At 41.7% G+C, this 18,924-nt stretch overlaps 1 protein-coding gene across 1 annotated transcript in view; it reads left to right on the forward strand.

The window, feature by feature from the left end:
* Reck (reversion inducing cysteine rich protein with kazal motifs) overlaps positions 1 to 18,924 on the forward strand; it is a 69,047-nt gene that overhangs the window by 12,229 nt on the left and 37,894 nt on the right. Inside the window, exons 2-6 of the mRNA XM_021159440.1 lie at positions 2,491 to 2,549; positions 6,708 to 6,782; positions 7,724 to 7,760; positions 9,888 to 9,973; positions 11,961 to 12,008. Of these exons, the coding sequence (XP_021015099.1) occupies positions 2,491 to 2,549; positions 6,708 to 6,782; positions 7,724 to 7,760; positions 9,888 to 9,973; positions 11,961 to 12,008 (305 nt within the window). The remainder of the gene's footprint in view (positions 1 to 2,490; positions 2,550 to 6,707; positions 6,783 to 7,723; positions 7,761 to 9,887; positions 9,974 to 11,960; positions 12,009 to 18,924) is intronic.

The following is an 18,924-nucleotide window of genomic DNA, read 5'->3' on the forward strand; positions in this document are numbered from 1 at the left end:
CAGTGGTATATGTCAAATTACTCTAAGAGTATAAGCTTTGTGTACAACTGCTGTCTTACATAGAGGATGTGAGCCCAATAAAGACTCTCAGGGCCAAGTCTGGGAGGAAGTACAGAGCTTTCTGTCTCTTCTCATAGAATATGTGCATGCATGCATGCATGAGTACATGTGTGCTCGCATGTGTGCAGTTTTGTTTTTGAAACATGGCCTCACTGTGTAACCCTGACTGGCCAGGAGCTCACTATGTACACCCGGCTGGCCTTGTATTCGGAGATCTATATGCTTCTGTTGGGATGTAAGGTATATCCCACCAGACCCAGCAGAATCAATGTACATTTCCATATGTAAAATCTCCCCAGCACATCAGTGTAGGCATCGGCCAGGGAAGCGCCAGAGTTCTTATTTGGTTTCATTGTCTAGGATTAACTGAATTTTTAGTCAAACGGTTGAATCAGCCCCTATTCCCCTCCTCACCACCAAAGATTGAGAGGTCAAGTTAATAAATGACTCAGTCCTCAACTCCCTGCTTATAGTGCTCACCTTTCAGGCCTGGCTCATCCCCATTCTGAAGCCATCCTGTTGGATTACTTCATATCATAGCAAAGGCACTCTTGTTGTTGAGGAAATTCCAAGGATCTGGAGTCTTCCCTCTCATGAGGTAGAACAAAGCCACCCAGATTCTTCATTGTACAACCTAACTCTGGAAAGAGGATGTGTGTACCTTCTTGAATTGGAAAGAGGATGTGTGTACCTTCTTGAACTCAGCTTTGCCGTCACTGGCCCACACTGATAACAGTATTTTTTAAATTCCTAAATACTGTGATCAGTGTGAATTCCACATGAGCTTCCAGCACGTGTCACCTTCTTGAAGCATTTTACTTACTTGATTCCTGGTTGCTGTTCTAGCAGGCAGAACATGCTCTTGCTCCAAAGGGAATAAGAAATATCTTATTCCGAGCTAAAGATGAGTGACCATGGCCCAGCAACATGGGTTCCAGTTCCCCTAGATAACATGATCCACTCTGGAAACACTTCTGTAGTCAGACAACAGAAGAGAGTAATAAATCAGAAGTCTCTGTAGTTACTAGATATGTGGATGGGGACACTGGGCAGGTGGGTTGTAGCAAAATGGGAAGATCTCTACACTGTTTCAGATACTATTTTATTAAGGTCATAATTTGGGGCTTAGTGGAAGCTGGTTAATGCTTTGCTGGGTTGATACATTCCAGAGATTTTATCTGATAGTCAAAAGGAAACCATGTCTCGTACAGAGGTGGGTGATAATGACTCTTAAAGGGACTAAAGATAGCCCACGATAATTGGGTTTACCACAGTCAGGAAGTCCTAATCAGCCTGTAGAATATTCAACTAACGTGGCTTTCTCAGGGAGCTTGTTCCCTGTTCTTTCTCTTCCTTTTCTTCCTATATGTTGGCTACTCTTCTTCACATTACTCATGCAAGCAAGCAAGCAAATGAGTAAGTAAAAGGGAATTACACGAGATGTTCCAAAGGTGGCTTTTTAAATCTTTTCTCCTGAGACAGAGTCTCATGTAGCCCAGGCTGGCCCTGAACTTCTAGTCTTCCTGCTTTCTCATCCCAAATGCTAGATTACAAACAAGGGCTACAACATCTAACCAGCAGGTGGCTCTCTGAGCAAATTGGTTTTCATCCTTCTGCCTTCTGTGTATAGGCACCTGCCATTCCTTATCTTGTATGTCACGTACTGGTTGACCTCTCCTGCTCTATTGCAGCCATGTTTCGGTCCTTTATGTATCTCAGGTGTGGCTGTCATTAGGGTCTGGTGCTACACTTGCTTTTCAGTAGAAACTCCCTTCAGTAGATGGCATCACATCTCTTATACCCTTTATACTCAGGACTTGCACAGTTGGATCTTTAGGCTAGGCTCTTCGCTGTATTCCAAGTTTTGGCTTTGGTTACCAGAGTTTCCATCTGAAAGTCCTATAGAAACCTCAAATTCAACAAGTCCTAAACAAAATCCACCACTTTAAAAACAAGTTAGTTTTGTGTTATAGTTAATAAAATATTATCCATAGAGTAATCTTAAGACTGAAAAATATATATAACAAGCTAAGTAGAAAATGTAGTGCATAGAAAGTATACATTAAATAGTAACTTCTATATTATAACACTTTTTATTATAGGACTGTCTTTCCTATTAGTTTCTCTAGGATAAGGAACAAATCTAGCACCCATGTTGTAGTAGATGTTCATGGAAGATCCAGTTAAAATGAACAATGACAGCCAGATGTGATAGCACATGGCTTAGGAACAGCCTAATACCAGCACTTTGGAGGCTGAGGCTGGAGGATGAGGGATGTGGAGGCCAGCTTGTATTAAATATCAGGAGGACCTGTCTCAAAAACAGAAAACAAAAAACAAACAAAAAAAGAAGACTCTACAGAGCAGTGGATCCTGTTGTATAATCCTGACAGTTTAACAGTGAGACATCATGTTTCCTCTTCTCTCTAGGTGCTGTATGCTGTAATCATTCAAAAGATAACCAAATGTGCCGTGATGTGTGTGAGCAGGTAAGCTTGGTAATATTAGTGAATACAATAGCATAAGTATTACATTTGCCTTTGCAAAAGTCTGTTGTATAACAGCGTTCACACAGTTTATACCACAAATAATGTGTTAACTGACATGAAGCACTGAAAAGGGACATAGTATCATAGCCCAGAAAATGTGGAAACAATCAGGCCACCCCATAGTGAGGGCTATTGAAACAATAGCTTGTATTAAGACATTTCAGCTCTATTAAAAATACCACTATTATAATGCAAAAAAGGCTAAGAAATGATTCCAGATAAAATTAACTGATGTGACTTGGCAGCCAAATGCAATCAATGATCCTGGAGTGAAAAAGAAGTTTCGCAACAAAAATGAGTGAGGCAGATTGGTGAAGCTTGATTATAGCCTGAACATGAGCTGATAATATTCTATCAGTGGTGTGATCCTAGCATGGTCACTGTATTGTGGTCAGGTGTGACAGAGTCCTTATTCTAAAGAGCTAAAATTTAATTTGGGGTGCTTTTTCGCGTTTGGATTTTGTTTGATTGATTGTTTTACTGACAGTGCCTCGTGTATCCCAGATATTGCAGTTGTACACCACCACATCTAATTTATGCAAGGCTGAGACTAGAACCCAAGGTTTTGAGCATGCGTGCAGCACTCAAACAACTGGGCTACAGCCCAAGCTCGTGCTAGGACATAGGAACAGAGAATCTCACTGTCTCTAATGAATCCTAAAACAATCAAGACACTAATAATAACAAATATGTGCATACGCAGAGAAAGTTAAAGGGAATATGACGTGTTAATAATTGGCAGACATGTTAGACACTGTGGATTCATTGTTTTACTTATTTACTGTCTTAAATTTTTTTTGTAGTTTGAGTTTTTCTGGTTGAATATGTAAGTTCTATTGCAGCAAGATGTCTTGGTAAAGTCCTAGCTTCCTTTTTTCACCTTAGGGCTTAACCTTACATAATTCTAGCCTTAGAGCTTGCGAAGTAATGTTCTCAGTCACCAGTCACATTTTTTTAGTAACAATCTGGAAGTGATGTCATCTTCATATTATAAATAAAGAAATTGAAATATAAGAAAAGTTATAAAGCTTACCAAAGTTCCCTCACCAGTGGTTGGAAGAACAGCTACTGTGTGCTCAGTTGGTGATTATGGAAGCCATACTTAACCACCTACGCAGCCCTGACATAAGGCCAAACCTGCGTTCACTTCCTCAGTCAATGGCCTCCCCACTGGTCTAACCTGTCAGTGCTTGGACTTTTTCATTTATTCTGTGTTTGCCTTTCTTATTTTTGAAAAATATAGAGGAAAAACAAGGAGATGATTTTGAAAATCTTTTTTATTTTTATATTTACCTTATGTTTGAGTTTTGCACATATGTATGTCTATGTGCCACTTGCAGGCCTAGCTCCTTCAGAGGCAGAAGCGGGGTGGGATTATTGGAGCAGGAGTTGCAGGTGATTGTGAGCTGCTGTGTGGGCGCCGAGAACTGAACCCAGGTTCAGCCGGAGCTTTTAACCACAGAGCCATCTCTGCAGGCCCCCAGAGATGAGAGTATAGCGATCTCTGAGCTCTCTCCAAGTGCACTGCTGAGATTGGTCACCTACTACTTGTCTTCCCTTACTGTCCACCCTTGGCCGGCTTTGTTTTTATTCCTGCTCTTCCTTTTATCCTTTTATAGTGGAAAACCTTAAGTAAATACAAAGATAGGAAAGAATAGTCTTTCCCATACCGAGCTTTAACATTATTAATCATGGCCACTTATGCTTCACTTATCGTAAGTCTGTGTCCTCCTAGTCTTCTTCTCTACCCTATTAAAGAACATTTATATTAGAGCAGACCAACTGTCATATTAAATATTTGTTACATTTTTTCTCAACCTATAATTTACAAGGACTTCAGACAAAAGAATACTGGACAGAGGGTATACTCAGCTGTAGATATGGCTGAAGTATCTTGCACAAACAGTAATGATGATAACAACAATTACATTGTTATCACTTGCTTTAAAAGACAGTGTTGGGGGTGGGGTGGTGACTCAGTGAGTAAGTACTTACTGCTCTTGCTTTTGGTTTAACTTTAAAATTATGTGTTTGTGTGTATGGGCACATGCTTGTGAGTGTATGGGCACATGCTTGTGAGTGTATGGGCACATGCTTGTGAGCACAGGTGCCTGTGGAGTTTGGGAACAGGCATCAGATGCCCCTGGAGCTTACGTTAAGGGACGTTGTGAGCCACCTAATGGGGATGCTGGGAACCAAACTCAGGTACTCCGGAAAGCATCAAGGGCTCTTAACCACAGGTTTCACACTGTAGCTCAGGCTGCCCATGAATTCCACAATCATCCTACCTCAGCCTCCTTAGTGTTGGGATTACAGAGATAAGCCACCATACTTGGCTGATCTATAACTTTCTAGGAATTGCTTTGATGAATAAATTCAGCCATTTATCCTATTGAGTTTCCCATAGTTTAAACTTCGTTGTTCAAATTTCTCTGGTATCACTTAATGTCTTGTCTGTACTTCTTAGTAATCAGTAGTTTGATTTAGAGCAGAACCATTTAGGAGTTGTTTAATACCTTATATTAGTCAGCGTTCTCCGAGGAACAGACTGAGAGGATGAACACAGAGAGAGACACACAGGGGTTGGGGTGCATTGTGGGGGGGTGTGGGGGGGTGTGGTCAGTGTGGCCTGGTACAAGTGCTGGAATTACAGGTATGTGCCCCCATACTTGACTATTTTTGTTTAATTTCACTTGATATACATTTAAGTTTAATAGATTTGATTTACATTTGCTTTTTGAGACAAGCCAGATACTTGATCAGACTAGAAGGATTTTTGGTTGTTTTGTTTGGCGTGTCTTCCCCATGAGTGGTAATAGATCTAGCTGTCCCTTTCTATGATATTTAATAGTCATTGCTGATAATTGTCTAAATGCACTAATTCACTCGATACTGCAAAATGGTGATTTTCTAGTTCCTATTAGTTTTTAATTACATTTGCAAGTTATAGAGAAAAGTGGGTCCTGAATACACTTAACTGGAGATAAATCTTTTTCATTGTTCTTACCAATCATGCATTTTATGGTCTCAACTTTGCAGGAAACCATGAAGGTCTCTCTGTAACATAATGCTTTATATCTTACTGAGATAGCAAACTGTAATTGTACTGATGACATTCCTGTGGGGCCTGGGTCATTTAGTCATGTACCCTGAAGTGAACCTCGTCAGCTCTTCAGCATTGCATTCAGAGATGGTGTTGGCTGTAAGCTTATGCCAGAGCTTAACTGATTTCACCTCACTAGCAGCAAGGATAAAACAAACAGAGTTTCTTTTGAAATTACCACCAGTTGATTAAAAACAACTAGGACATTAGAATAGGTATTTTCTTCCTTTCTCCTTCCTCTCTCCACCTTTCATTCCCACCCCAGTAGGCTGTAGTTTGTTTTCCTTATAATGTTATAAGAAATGTTCCCTCGGGGCTGGCAAGATGGCTCACTAGGTAAGAGCACAGACTGCTCTTCCGAAGGCCCTGTTGTCAAATCCCAGCAACCACATGGTGGTTCACAACCACCATGAGATCTGATGCCCTCTTCTGGCACATCTGAACACAGCTACAGTGTATTTATGTATAAATAAATCTTTGGGCCGAGTAAGTGAGTGGGGCAAACAGGAGCAAGTAGGGTTGACGGGAGTGAGCAGAGGTCCTAAAAATTCAATTCCCAACAACCACGTGAAGGCTCACAACCATCTGTTCAGCTACAGTGTACCCATATACACAAAATAAATAAATCAAAGAAAGAGAGAGAGAGAAAGAGAGAGAGAGAGAGAGGAAGAGAGAGAGAGAGGGAGAGAGAGAGAGAGAGGGAGAGAGAGAAAGAGAGAGAGAGAGAGAAAGTCGTGTTCCCTCAGAAGCTGCCTGAATGCTGGCATTTTGGAGACTGAGGCAGGAGGATGCTGAATTCATACCCGCCTGGGCTGTATAGTGAGACAGAGTATGTAAAGCAAATTGTAGCTTGATTTAGAGGCCTCCAGAGGTTCCTCTTATAAAAGAAAAGCATCTAGGAAACTGGCACATCTAGAGGATGCTACTTTTACCCCTCTTCCTTTAAAACAAAATGTAGCAAAAGATTTTTGGCCTCTTTTCTTTTTGTCAAATAGATTTTCTCCTCAAAAAGTGAATCCCGACTGAAACATCTGTTGCAGAGAGCCCCAGATTACTGCCCTGAGACAATGGTGAGTCTTCCGAGCTGTGGAAGCTTCGTGCACACAAAGGCTTCCGATGAGTGACTTTTAGATTTATCAAACTTAAGTGTGGTCGGAATATGTGATCAAAATAAAAATTTAAACCTCACTTTTAAAAAATCTTTTTACAAATTGGTAAATAAGTTAGTGTCTTTCACCTGTTATCTTCTATTCCAGGGCCTAGTTATACCAATAGTCTTAAATATAATGTATTCCAGCCTTTAAATATCACTGTAGTATTTCATCTAGAATTTAGAATTTTATCACTGATTTAACTAATTTTATGAAAACTATAATAAACTAAATCTTGCATTTATTTGGATTTGGAAAGTTAAATTTGAGATAAGGGAAAATATGTGGCTGAATTCTTTCTAACGCTCCATTTCTGGCACACTTATCGATACACTGCTTGAAGTCCGAATCAGGAAGTCTGCCGTGTCTCCAGAGTTTGGGCGGGTTTCATTGTTTAGAATGTGTGTGGGCCAGGCCCAGAGAGCCCGGGTGTGGTTGTACGTGAGAGAACTTCTTTCTATACGGTGGAAGGAGGACGAGGCCCATGATGGTCAAACAGTTCTGACTTCTTTCCTTAAGCTGCCCAGCAGACACCTTCTGTGCACTTGGAAAAGGTAACGTTAGTAAATAGGCCGAGGAACCTGGCTACTCTCAGCACTTTTAAGTGGGAAATGAGAAAAGAATATGCAGTAGTTCGCATTCTCAGCTTACCCGTTTTTACACTCTGTACGTGTGCATGCATGTACACATGTGTGCACCATAGCTGGTGGTACATTGAGATTAGACTGCAGTGTGTGCAGGAGCTTCCACCATGAGGGCTCGAGGCGTCCAGGAATTTATCATGTAATTTATCATGTGGAAATTATCATGCATAGAAGCTAGTTATTTGCATAAAAGCATTTTGGTCATTACAATTTCAGGTTGAAATTTGGAGTTGCATGAATTCGTCTTTGCCAGGTAAGCAAACTTACTCCATGAATGTAAAATCTGCATCATAGTCCGAAACCTGGTTTGTATATAGGAATTTTAAATGATGTATTTATTATTGCTTTGGATGAGTGTGACTGCATGTGCACATGCGCATGGACAGCTTTGCAGGAGTTCGTGCTCTCCTCCCACCTGTTGAGGTCTGTCTCTCACTTGCTGCTTACTGGCCTGTGAGCTTCAGCCTGCTGTCTTGCCTTAGGTGTGCTGGGATTACGGGGAGCACTACTTGCTTCATCCACCTTTTTAGGGGAGTTCCAGCCATTATCTAACTTGCAGTGTGAGCACATTTACCTTGCTGAACTTTGTCACCAGCCCCTGAGACTCAGGGATTTTTATCTTCTCTTTGCCTTTAATACCCACAATTACAAATGTATAGCTTATTTTCATTCTGTCAGTCCTGTGTAACTCCTCTGTGTGTGTGTGTGTGTGTGTGTGTGTGTGTGTGTGTGTGTGTGTGTGTGATAATAGCAGAGTCTCATTAAGTAATTTTGGCTTGACTGGCCTGGAACTCTCCATGTAGAGTAAACAGTGCTGGGATTAAAGGCACGAACTACCATGCCCACCCCAACTGTAATTCCTACCTCCATTCGGCCATTCTGGAAACTAGTCTTTGGAAGACCACCAGGACCTCTTGGTTCCCAGGCCTTTCACTTCTCTCAGTGTTTGTGCTCTCTGAGTTTCCTATAATTTGTGATCGTATAATCTCATCTTGGCTTTAGACCTTAGACTCTCTCCCCTGCCTCCTTTTCTGTAGCTGTTCTAATATGCAGAACTCTTCCTGCCTTTCTCCAAACTGGACAGGTAAGTTGCTAACCAGTCACCTCTAGGAAAGGACTGTGTTATTTGTGACTGGTAGGCATCACTGCCTAGATCTCTGTGTTTGGGTAACAACTAAAGTACAAAACCAAATTAGCAGAAAGACACTAGTTCCAGTGACATGCCCTTTGCAAGGACTTGTATTTGCCTTTTGTATTCCCAGTTCAAGTATTTGTTACTACACTCTTGGGATAGAATATTATAATAAATTTATGATTAGTGTCTAAGTATAGTATATGTGTGCTTCTCATCTCCTTCAGAAAGAATACCTCAGGAGATTTCTGCTTCCCTTGTAATAAAGCTTAAATTCTGTACCCTGGCATGCATGGTCCTCTGTAATTGAAACTCATCTTCTAGCCCCAGTTAAAGCCAATGCTTAGAAAAAAAGGAATATGCCTTATGTTTCTTGAGCTTGTGAGGAATGGTGTACTCTGAAGCTTGCATTGCAAACACATTGAGCGGTGCACTTCTGTTCAGACCAAAGTATAATTTCCATAAGCGGATACTCCTTATTCGTTTTATCTGTTTTATAATTTCATATTCCATGTAGCATGCAATGGAATAGCTTATAGGCAGTAGGGATTCAAAAATGAAAGAGCTTGTTGAATAACTTTGTTTTCTCAGGTTTAGATGTATGGAGATAGCAGTGTGCTGCATTATGAATAACAGCTCATGTAGCTTATGATTCACACAGATACTGTTCACTATTCTAAGAGTGAGAGTGTCTGAAGCAGGAAGCAAACTAAACCAAAATAGTCCAGAGTCATTTTGTATGTGTGCCTATCAAAGCCAGGATTGGCTCATAGAAACTGTTTCTTCATATTTTCTGTATATCAGTTTTTAAACAAGGTAATGAGTTTTTATGCTATTCTATATACTTAGTATTTTAACACAAAAGATTCACGTGCTTTTTTGCATGTTTGATTAAATTATATTAGAATTTTCATATGTGATGCACAGTATGGAGTAAGGAAAAGCTCTTTCTCCCTGGCTTTCCTTACCTTGCATGTCCTCTCATAGAGATGCTGCTTACCTGAAGATGAAGGATGACAGAGCTTAGGGTGAACAGAAAAGGAGAAAACCAAAGGGCTTGATATTATGTAGTGTGGTACCCTAAGGAAATGGCATCACTGGGAGTAAGGGCCAGGGGTGGTGCATAATGGTTCCGAGGCCCTGCGTCTGAATTGGTTTTCTCATTGACTTGTAATGATATCCATTACTTTATATTATTTGTCTTCACTGATACTTAAGACCAAAACATCTGAACATTTTGTTTTTCAGGGGTATTTAAGAAGTCCGATGGTTGGGTTGGCTTAGGCTGCTGTGAACTGGCTATTGGCTTGGAGTGCCGACAGGCATGCAAGCAGGTAATTCCTGACAGGCAAGCTTTGAAGTGTCATGGAGTACAGTAGGAGTTTTAGCCGTGTGGGTTTTGGACTTGTCTACTTCATAGCTTTGGAGAGGTGACCTAAAAAAAACTGTAAATTCTGCATTAGGCTTGTTATTCCTCAGTTGGGGCCACTGCATGCAAGATCCTCAACCTTTTCCTCTTGATGTTCTTTCTTTTCTTAGATTTATTTACATGTTTATTTTATGTGTGTGTGTGTTTTGCCTTCAAGTATGTTTATGTACCACCTGGTGCCTGTGGAGGCCAGAGGAGGCATCAGATCTCCTGGAACTGGAGTTACAGGTGGTTGTGAGCCACCACATGGGTGCTAGGAATTAACCCTGGGTCCTCTGGCAGAGCACCAGTGTCCTTGCCGCTAGGTCATCTCTCCAGCCCTTTTTGTTTTCTGTCCATCTCTTTACCACATAGAGAAGAATTTTTGAGAGCAAGGCATTTTGTCCTTGCCCAGGACACACTGAGTCATTGTGTAGCTCATTTTGTCTTCATCTTCCCTTGTCTTTATCATCATGGCTTTACTCTGGTGTGTGATCCTTTCCTTTCTCTGCTCTGAAGGCACGTGTCACCCCTCCCTCTGGTAAGCCAGGGCTTCTCTTTGAGTAGATGTGTCTCTGCTCCAGTTCGGAGAGGCCCCTGAGTCTACAATATATGTCTTTCAGTGGCTCCTCACATTAGTAACAGTGGCTTCCTAGGTTTGCTATTCCAAGTGGTGACTATAGACGTAACTGGGAGAGACTGGCTGTTGAAACAGTTGTTTAAACTAACCCAGAACATAGCTGGAAGCTTGTTCTAGAGACTGTTCTCTGGGATGTGTGAGATGCCAATGTCCCCAGCACCTCTGCTGTTGAGTTTTTATTTATGTTTTGTGAAAGGGTCTTTGTGTAGCCCTGGCTGCCTGTGACTTTCTATGTACATCAGACAGGTCCCAATCTACAGCAGTTCTTCTGTCTCTGTCTCATGAGTGCTGGGATTACAGGAGCAATCCACTACACCCAGCCTCCCCTTCACTGCTGTGCACACAAAACTGTACTGCAGTGTGCACTGCAACATTTGGGCAGCACATGACTCAGGGATATGCTACTCTCCTCCAGACCTTAGAGTAAAGTTGAAGTACACGGGTTTAAACTCAAATCCTGGGGCCATAGAGCAGGTCCCAACCCATTCGTCTCCTTGCCCTGACCCCAACCCCGCCTGCCCCATCCTTATCAGCTCATTTGTTATAAATTGCATGAGACTAGGTGACAGAATAGGAGGAAGTGAAACGGGCGAGCTCCCTTGACTCTGGAGCAGGGTCTCTGCACCGAGACTGGTGGCCTGTGGAAGATGACCATTTGCTGCAGGTCTGTTTTCCACAGAAGTGTGTCCTTCCCTGTAAGGAGAACCCCGCTGTTTACCTGAGATCAGTCTTCTGGACGGAGGAGGGTCACTGCCTTCTCTGCACATGTGCTGAGAGCACAGTGGGAGCCGCCTGAGCACCATATTCTCCATCCTCCTGATTTTCTGAGGAAGGGGACGCATTGTAGTCAGTATAAAATGTTGGATGTGAAGGGTTAAAGAAAAAGCAAAATGTAAGCGCCCTGGCAGAACTTCACAAGAAAATTCACTAGAGTGGAATTCGGCTTTTAAAAGGCCTCTGATTTACATTTCCTTCAAAGTCATCTAGTTTCCAAAATAACAAAAGAACCACGTTGTTATGTGAGCTTGAAACCATAAAAGCTGGGCTGAAGCGCCAGCGTATTGAACGAGTCCTGGTGCTGTTTGTCTTAAAACATCACAGAACATTTGTTGTAGTTTAGGAACATCTAAATATTTGAGTATAAGGTTTCCCATGATGAAATAAAGAATATTATACCAACAATTATATATAATAATATATCCTAATTTGTGGGGTTTGTCCTATACAATAGAAACAGCATGCATAGTCAATGAAGATTTTTGGTTGCTTTTAGGCATCTTCGAAGAATGATATTTCCAAAGTTTGCAGGAAAGAATATGAGGTACGTATCTTATTTAACAAATTTGGATAGATTAGTCCAGTATTCTTAGAACTGACAAAATAACTTACATTTTAAAAATTAATTCATTTTTAAACAAATTGTGTTCTAACTTAGCCTTGGTAAAACGTCATTTACCTTCTCTAAAGTGTTTTGACTTTGAGGCGTGTGGAGATTAAGTATTGATTTTAAAGAAATGATTTCATCTCTAGTATTTTCATAGCAAAGCCACTGGTTGATTTTTCAGATTCTGAAATTGTTTTTCATAAGTTCTGTATCCTTCTTAGTCCCTTTCCTATCTCTGAACCCATCTTGATGTCTATTTTTTTTTTTTATAAACTTCCTATGTAAAGAAGAAGTAAACTAACAAAGCCAGGCTGTTAAAATGTGCACTTCACACTTGAACGCCTTGCATTGGGGAAGCCCTGGCCTCCAGGATGGGTCTCCAGCATTGTGCTCCCTCGTATGGAGATAAGAGAGTGGAAATAGAGGAGATAGTTTGCCTTGTGCAAACGTACGAAACTCCTTTGGGTGTCTGTTTTCTAGAACCCCTGTGAAGTGTGACACTTGTATTCCTCTCAGAGTCAAGGTCATGGAGTTGGGAGACTTAAATGCATAACAGTGAGGACGCTATTAACAGTCATTCCCAACTGCTTCTAGATTATACTTCTCATTGATTCGTTTCTTCCTTTTCTCAAAGTATATGATTACATTTCTTCATTAACATTTTTAGACTGGAGAGTTTTATTTCCCCTTTGTCCCTTTGTTCTGTTGGCTGAGTTACATCTGGTCTCTGAAGAGAAGTTTCCCGGTTAACATCAGCCTCCCTCTGTTACTACTGAGAAGAGCCTGCTGTCAAGAAGGAAGGGATCTGTTATTTTTTTTTTCCTTGCTTCTACCTTTGAAATGACCAATGTGGCTTTCTCTTGAACAAAGTGGCTAACTGTGACAATTCCTTCTTTTCTTCCACATGATGTCTGACACTGTCCATCTCCTGTAGCCTGTCCTCCATTACTTTAGTGTGCTTCCTTCTCTTGTTTGGATTTCTGCATTGCCCTAGGAAGTCTGCAGTGTGTGTTGATGAAGGACAAGACAGGAAAGGTAAGAGAGTCAAACACTGTGCTACAACAGAGATAAGAACAGATTGCTTCCCACACTGCTGTCTTTAATTAATTAATTAATTAATTAATTAATTAAACAACCATTTTTCAAAAGTCTATAGGGCCTATGAGTTCATTATTTTTGTATTAAGAGCTCAAGTAACTCAACATAATTCAAAACTCAGTTTGATTTCTCACATATTATTTAGAAATAATGAGAGGCAGGATCACTTTAATTCAGGAAACTGGTTCTGCATTACAGACCCAAAGCAAATGACAACTGAAGTCTAGCCTAGAGATAGGACTGTCTGTGAGCACCTCTAACGTGAATTGGATAGATTTGGTATAATACAGTCTGTTTAGCTTGCTGGTTCTCTGTTCACATCAAAGTCTTACAAACTGGGCATTTAATATCTTTTTTCTTTGCCTTAGGGTGGCCATTCCTTTAGGTGTATGGTTTCAGGTGTTGTATTTACCCTGAAGGACAGATCTTACATGATTTGAGTAGAGATTCAGAGACTGGGAGATTACATTCAGAAGAGCTTATTATCTTTAGTGAAAAACTGGCCCTGAGTCCTTTAAGGGGATTTCCTAGGAAACTTATTTAAATAAGAGGTACCTTGGTCTCTTCACATCAATGGAAGCCCTAAGACACCTAGTGACCTGGCATACTTTTACTATTGTCCTGTGCTTGAAAGGATTATATAGGACCTCATCTTCTGGCACTAGGACACACTTACTACCTTGTTCTGTGTTATAGGTGTAAACAGGTTAAAATGCTAGCTTGATCTGCTGGAAAGAAGCAATGGAATACACAAGCCAAAAACTCAGCAGGGACCGAACACTGAGAAGGCGTAAGCTTTGAGGACATTGAACTTACTGAGCCAGGTTTCATAGCTATATAGTCTCTCATACTTGGAGGTCAAGGAAGAGATTTTTGGTTCCAAAGAAGATGGAAAACCCAATTGTGATCTTTCCTCAAAGAGGCTGCACTTGAAATACGGGGGACAAAACTGTGACCGTCTCCTTTTGTAGAGGAACGCACTGCCTCTCAAACCTAACGTCCCTCTTGAAAACTGGTGATACTAAGTTAAGTCACTCACACAAAGTAGGTGCTTAGAAAATCCCAAGCTGACACTGTATCTAAAATCATTTTAAAATGGTAGTCCATTCTTAGATGCCGAAGACAAATAACACAGATTCTCTCTGGAAGAAGGGAATTTTATTCCAGACTTAAAGCTCCCACAGATAAAATTCTAAGGAAAGTAAGCAACTCACAGGTTAAAAAAAAAAATCACAAAACTGACTAGAGAACAAGGCCATGAGACAAGAGCCAGCAGGAACAGTGGGGAACAGAATAGACCTCAGGTGCCTGCTATAGAGATTCACATGCCGGAACAGTAGTGAACAGCATAGGCCCAGGCGCCTGCGCTATAGAGACTCTCACATGCAGACCGTAAGATATTTAATATGGGTAAGAAACAAGATCCTGAAAATACACAGAGCAAGTATAGTTGGAAAGAATTTCATAAAATAAAAATTTAATTGAAGAAATAAAAACATAGTGGAAGCTGGGGTAGTGTTTCTGTCCTGTGAGTCCAGGAAGACGCAGGAGGATTATGTTCAGGCTCATACTCAAGTGAGTTCAAGTCAGCCCAGGCTGCAAGAGATTGTATCTACAGCCGGGCGTGGTGGCGCACGCCTTTAATCCCAGCACTCGGGAGGCAGAGGCAGGCGGATTTCTGAGTTCGAGGACAGCCTGGTCTGCAGAGTAAGTTCCAGGACAGCCAGGGCTATACAGAGAAACCCTGTCTCGAAAAAACAACACAAAAGAAACAAACAAAAAACAAACAAAGAGATTATATCTACATATTATAGCATCATCGTCATCAACATCATCACTTACATTAAAAAGAATTTTAAAAAAACTTTTTCAAAAATGACCAATAGCTGATTTCTCAGAAGCAACAAAAAAGGCAGAAGACACTATTTACATGGTTCTTAAAGAAAATAGCTGTTAACCTAGAATTTTGTATCAAAAAGGATTTCAGGAAATAATGCATCATTAAGATGGTTGGAGAGGAGAGTGGGTTTAAGTGAGAGAGTAGGGGGCAAGTGAGAACAAAATATAATGATCCGTGTGTGTACACTGCATGTGTGTGACACTGTCTCAGTGAAACCTATTACTTTTATGTAAACTAAAAATGCGCTGGGGCTGGGAGGTCACTCTGCGCATGTTATGAAAACATGAGGACCTAAGTGCATACACAGATAAAACCAGCATAGGGCAGTGTGTCTGTAATCCCAGGACTACAATGGCAAAATGGAAGACAGAGACAGGAGGGTCTGGAACCTGACACCTTAGCAAGCTAGCCTGATGTATGCAGCTGAGGAACAGCAGAGACTGTCTCAGACAATGTGGACGTCAGTACAGAGGTCGTCCTTACATCTGTGTGCACTCTTCTGCCTTACGTGCACATCATATACACACAAAGACTAGGGATTTCTTAGAGATTTTGTCTGTCGTTTGAGACAAGGCTAAGGCCTATGTAGTTCTGGCTGGTTTAGAATTCAGTATGTAGACTAGGTTGGCCTCAACTCACAGAGGTCGGCCTGCCTCTGCCTCCAAGTGCTATGATTAAAGGTGTGCACCACCAGGCCCTGTAGGAAGCTCTCACATAGGGAATTTCATCTAAAAATGAGATCTGACTGACTCTGCTTTTCTCATTTGATCACTACCTCCCCCCCAAAAGAGTACCTCCTTCAGCATTAAGTGCTTCTGGGTTGACAAGGTGACTCAGTGGAGGTAGGTACTTGCTGCTAAGCCTCACTACCCGAGTGCCACCCACAGTGTCATTCCTCAAATGTTGGATGGAGAAAAACCTACTTCTGTAAGTTGACCTCTCACTCATGCTAAGGTTTACACTCATCCACACACATGCATATATGCACACAAAGACACACAAATAAATAATGTAAAAAAATTTAGATAATGCATCTTTGAGAATTACATATATTTGAGTGAGATCACCAAGCTTTGGTCTAGGAGCTACGAAAACCAACCTTTACTGATTCCCACAGACCCACATTCATGCTATGGGCAGTCTCAGCTCTAGGTTCTCCTGAATTTCCCACAAGCATGGTTCTTGAGACACCCAGAAGTGTGGGCTAGGTCGTGATGAGACTCATGGACGCACAGTGCTAGAACCCAAGTCATATTCAGAGCACTCAAAGCCTGCAATGGCATTGGCACCAGCAGCCAGAGCAGAGGCTGTAAGCTTAATGCAACCAGGGCTGTGTGTGCTGACAAACCTGATTAAACTCAGCTAACCGAGAAACTGTTCTCTGTGAGATAGGAGACATAACCTATAGTGGTCTTTCGAGCCATCTTTGTCAACAATTTATCTGTGAACCTTTTCTTTTGGATACCAGTTTGGTAATTTTTGGAATTTCTGATTATTGTTATTTTTTCCTTGACTGTCAAGAGTAGACATTGATAAATTCTGTGAGGGATGTGAAGGTAGCAAAATGTCCAGAGACCTGGTGATGGTGATAAAATCATGAATTTAAGTTTGAGTTCAGGATTTGTAAATTCGTGTGCTACCTTAAAGTCAGACTTCCCCGGCACTGTCTTGGTGTGGCCTTCCCATTTGCTGCTCAAGCCACTGAAGTGAGCGCTGCAGCTGCCCGCAGACCTCCATGCTCCTGTCTGCCTCTTCCTCTCCCCACTGCTGCTCTGGGCTTTCCAGACAGGCCACACACAGAACTGTCCTTCCCTGTGTCTTACTTCCTTTCCTCAGTGTAGTTCTTTGACGGTTTTCTTTAAAGAAGGCGACAAACAGTAAAGAAAATCCAGGGTGAGATCTCATCTCTCAGATTGGCCTTTTTTTTAAAGGTTTAAGAAGCTGGAGAGAGTAGGCTCAGTGGTTCAGACCACTTGCTGCTTTTACAAAGGATTCAGTTCCTAGCACCCACATGGCTGCCCACGACCATCTGTAACTCCAACACCCTCTGTTGACCACTAAGTCATGAGGCATGCATGGGATGGATGCTAATATAACTAGATTGTTCTGCTGATGACCACTGGTTCTGTGAGAATGCTAAGATAAAGGCAGCACAGAGGCCCTAGACCACAGAACCTAAGGCGAGTTCCACCTTACAGCTGTCTGCACCACTGCCAGCACATGGCTATGTGTGACAAGTGCAGGTTCATGTAAAACTGTATTTTTTTATTATTCATGTGGTTCACAGTTGAGAATAGCATGTAATCAGATCTTTCCCATGTCATCTTCTACAGCCATCTATTTCCTGCAGTTCCCAGAAATGTTTTATGTATAGAAAGGAAATGTGTATGGAGTCCTCACCCACTCTTTACCACCTTTAGCACGCACTTCGCTCTGCCCTGGACGCCAGTGTTGAGTGTGTGTTTGTTTATGCCTGCTGGGGTTGTGCCAGGTCCGCAGCGAGTATTCAGTAAATGTATGCTGAAAGATATATTTGCATCAAATTAGCCGTGGTTCTAGATTTACTTTGTGTTAGAAGCATAAAAGAAGGGAGGTGGGGAACAGTCTGAGGGACCGGAAAGAGCAGAACCAGCCATGTCACTGGCAGCTGGGGGCCCCCTAAGCTGTAGTGTAATGTCAGTCTGCTACAGTGGTTCTGGTGTGACAGCTAACAACACAGGCTTTGGACAGCTGTGCTGTCCTCACACAGCTTTTGGCTATTTTAATAAAAGTACACAGGTTGGAGATGTGGCTTAGAAGCCCTTGGCTTGATCCCTAGTGGGTACACACTTGCTCTTACACATACACAAAGTGTAAGAGTCTAAATATAAAGTATGTATCAGTTCACACTGAGGAAGTGCCAAGAGTTGTTGGAGCATAGTAAATAGCAGAGTGTGATGGGAAACTTAAGGAATGGCAACCCTCCACAGAGGTGTATATATCAGATCTGGCCGTTACCTGCAGCTGATGAGCTCCAAAAAGAGCGAAACCTGTTGGGTCCTGCAGTACTGGCTTACGATAGTAAGACTTGCTAGGGTGCACTGCTCTGTCGTTTAGCATTGTCCTAGGAGAGGAGAAACTCCTGTTTGATGTCCTTGTTCTTGGTTCTTTTCTTTTACCATCCATACCTTAGCTGTGTAAAAGTATGCTTACGGTCTTGGTCGTGTCAGACTAGCCGAGATCTTGTCTCGTCTTAAATGGCCTTCCTCTGGGTGGCTTATTTTCTCATGCTTTGTTGTTTGTTTTTGTCGTACCAGGAGTAGAGGCCAGGGTATCATGCTCTATCATGAAGCCACTTCCCTAGCCCAGACCCCATATCTTTAATTACTCCTATTTAATGACAATTCTAGATGAATTCTAATGAATCTTCTCTGCCAACTTTCTTTTTGAGATAAGATTTCACTATGTAGCCCTGGCTGGTCTGAAACTCACTATGTAGACCAGGTTGGCCTTAAACAACAGATTCATTATACGCATGCAACACACACACACCAAAACACACAATCGTCATCTTTCTACACTTCTTGCTGAGTACAGTCTTCCCAGATATAATCAAATAAAATCCAACAGATCCTCTCTTCCAAATCATCTCCCATGGATCACTAACTATTATAACCTAAAGAGTTATCTACTGTCAGGTGTGGCAGTACATACCTCGATCCCAGGACTCAGGAGGCAATGGCAGGGAGATCTCTGTGAGTTTGTGGCTAGCCTGATATACATAGTGAGTTCCAAGACAGCCAGGGCTATGTAGAGAGAGACCCTGTCTTAAAAACCAATAAATAAAGGGAAGGGAAGGGAAGGGAAGGGAAGGGA

The sequence above is a fragment of the Mus caroli genome, chromosome 4, assembly GCF_900094665.2.
Source record: "Mus caroli chromosome 4, CAROLI_EIJ_v1.1, whole genome shotgun sequence".
Lineage (NCBI taxonomy): Eukaryota > Metazoa > Chordata > Mammalia > Rodentia > Muridae > Mus > Mus caroli.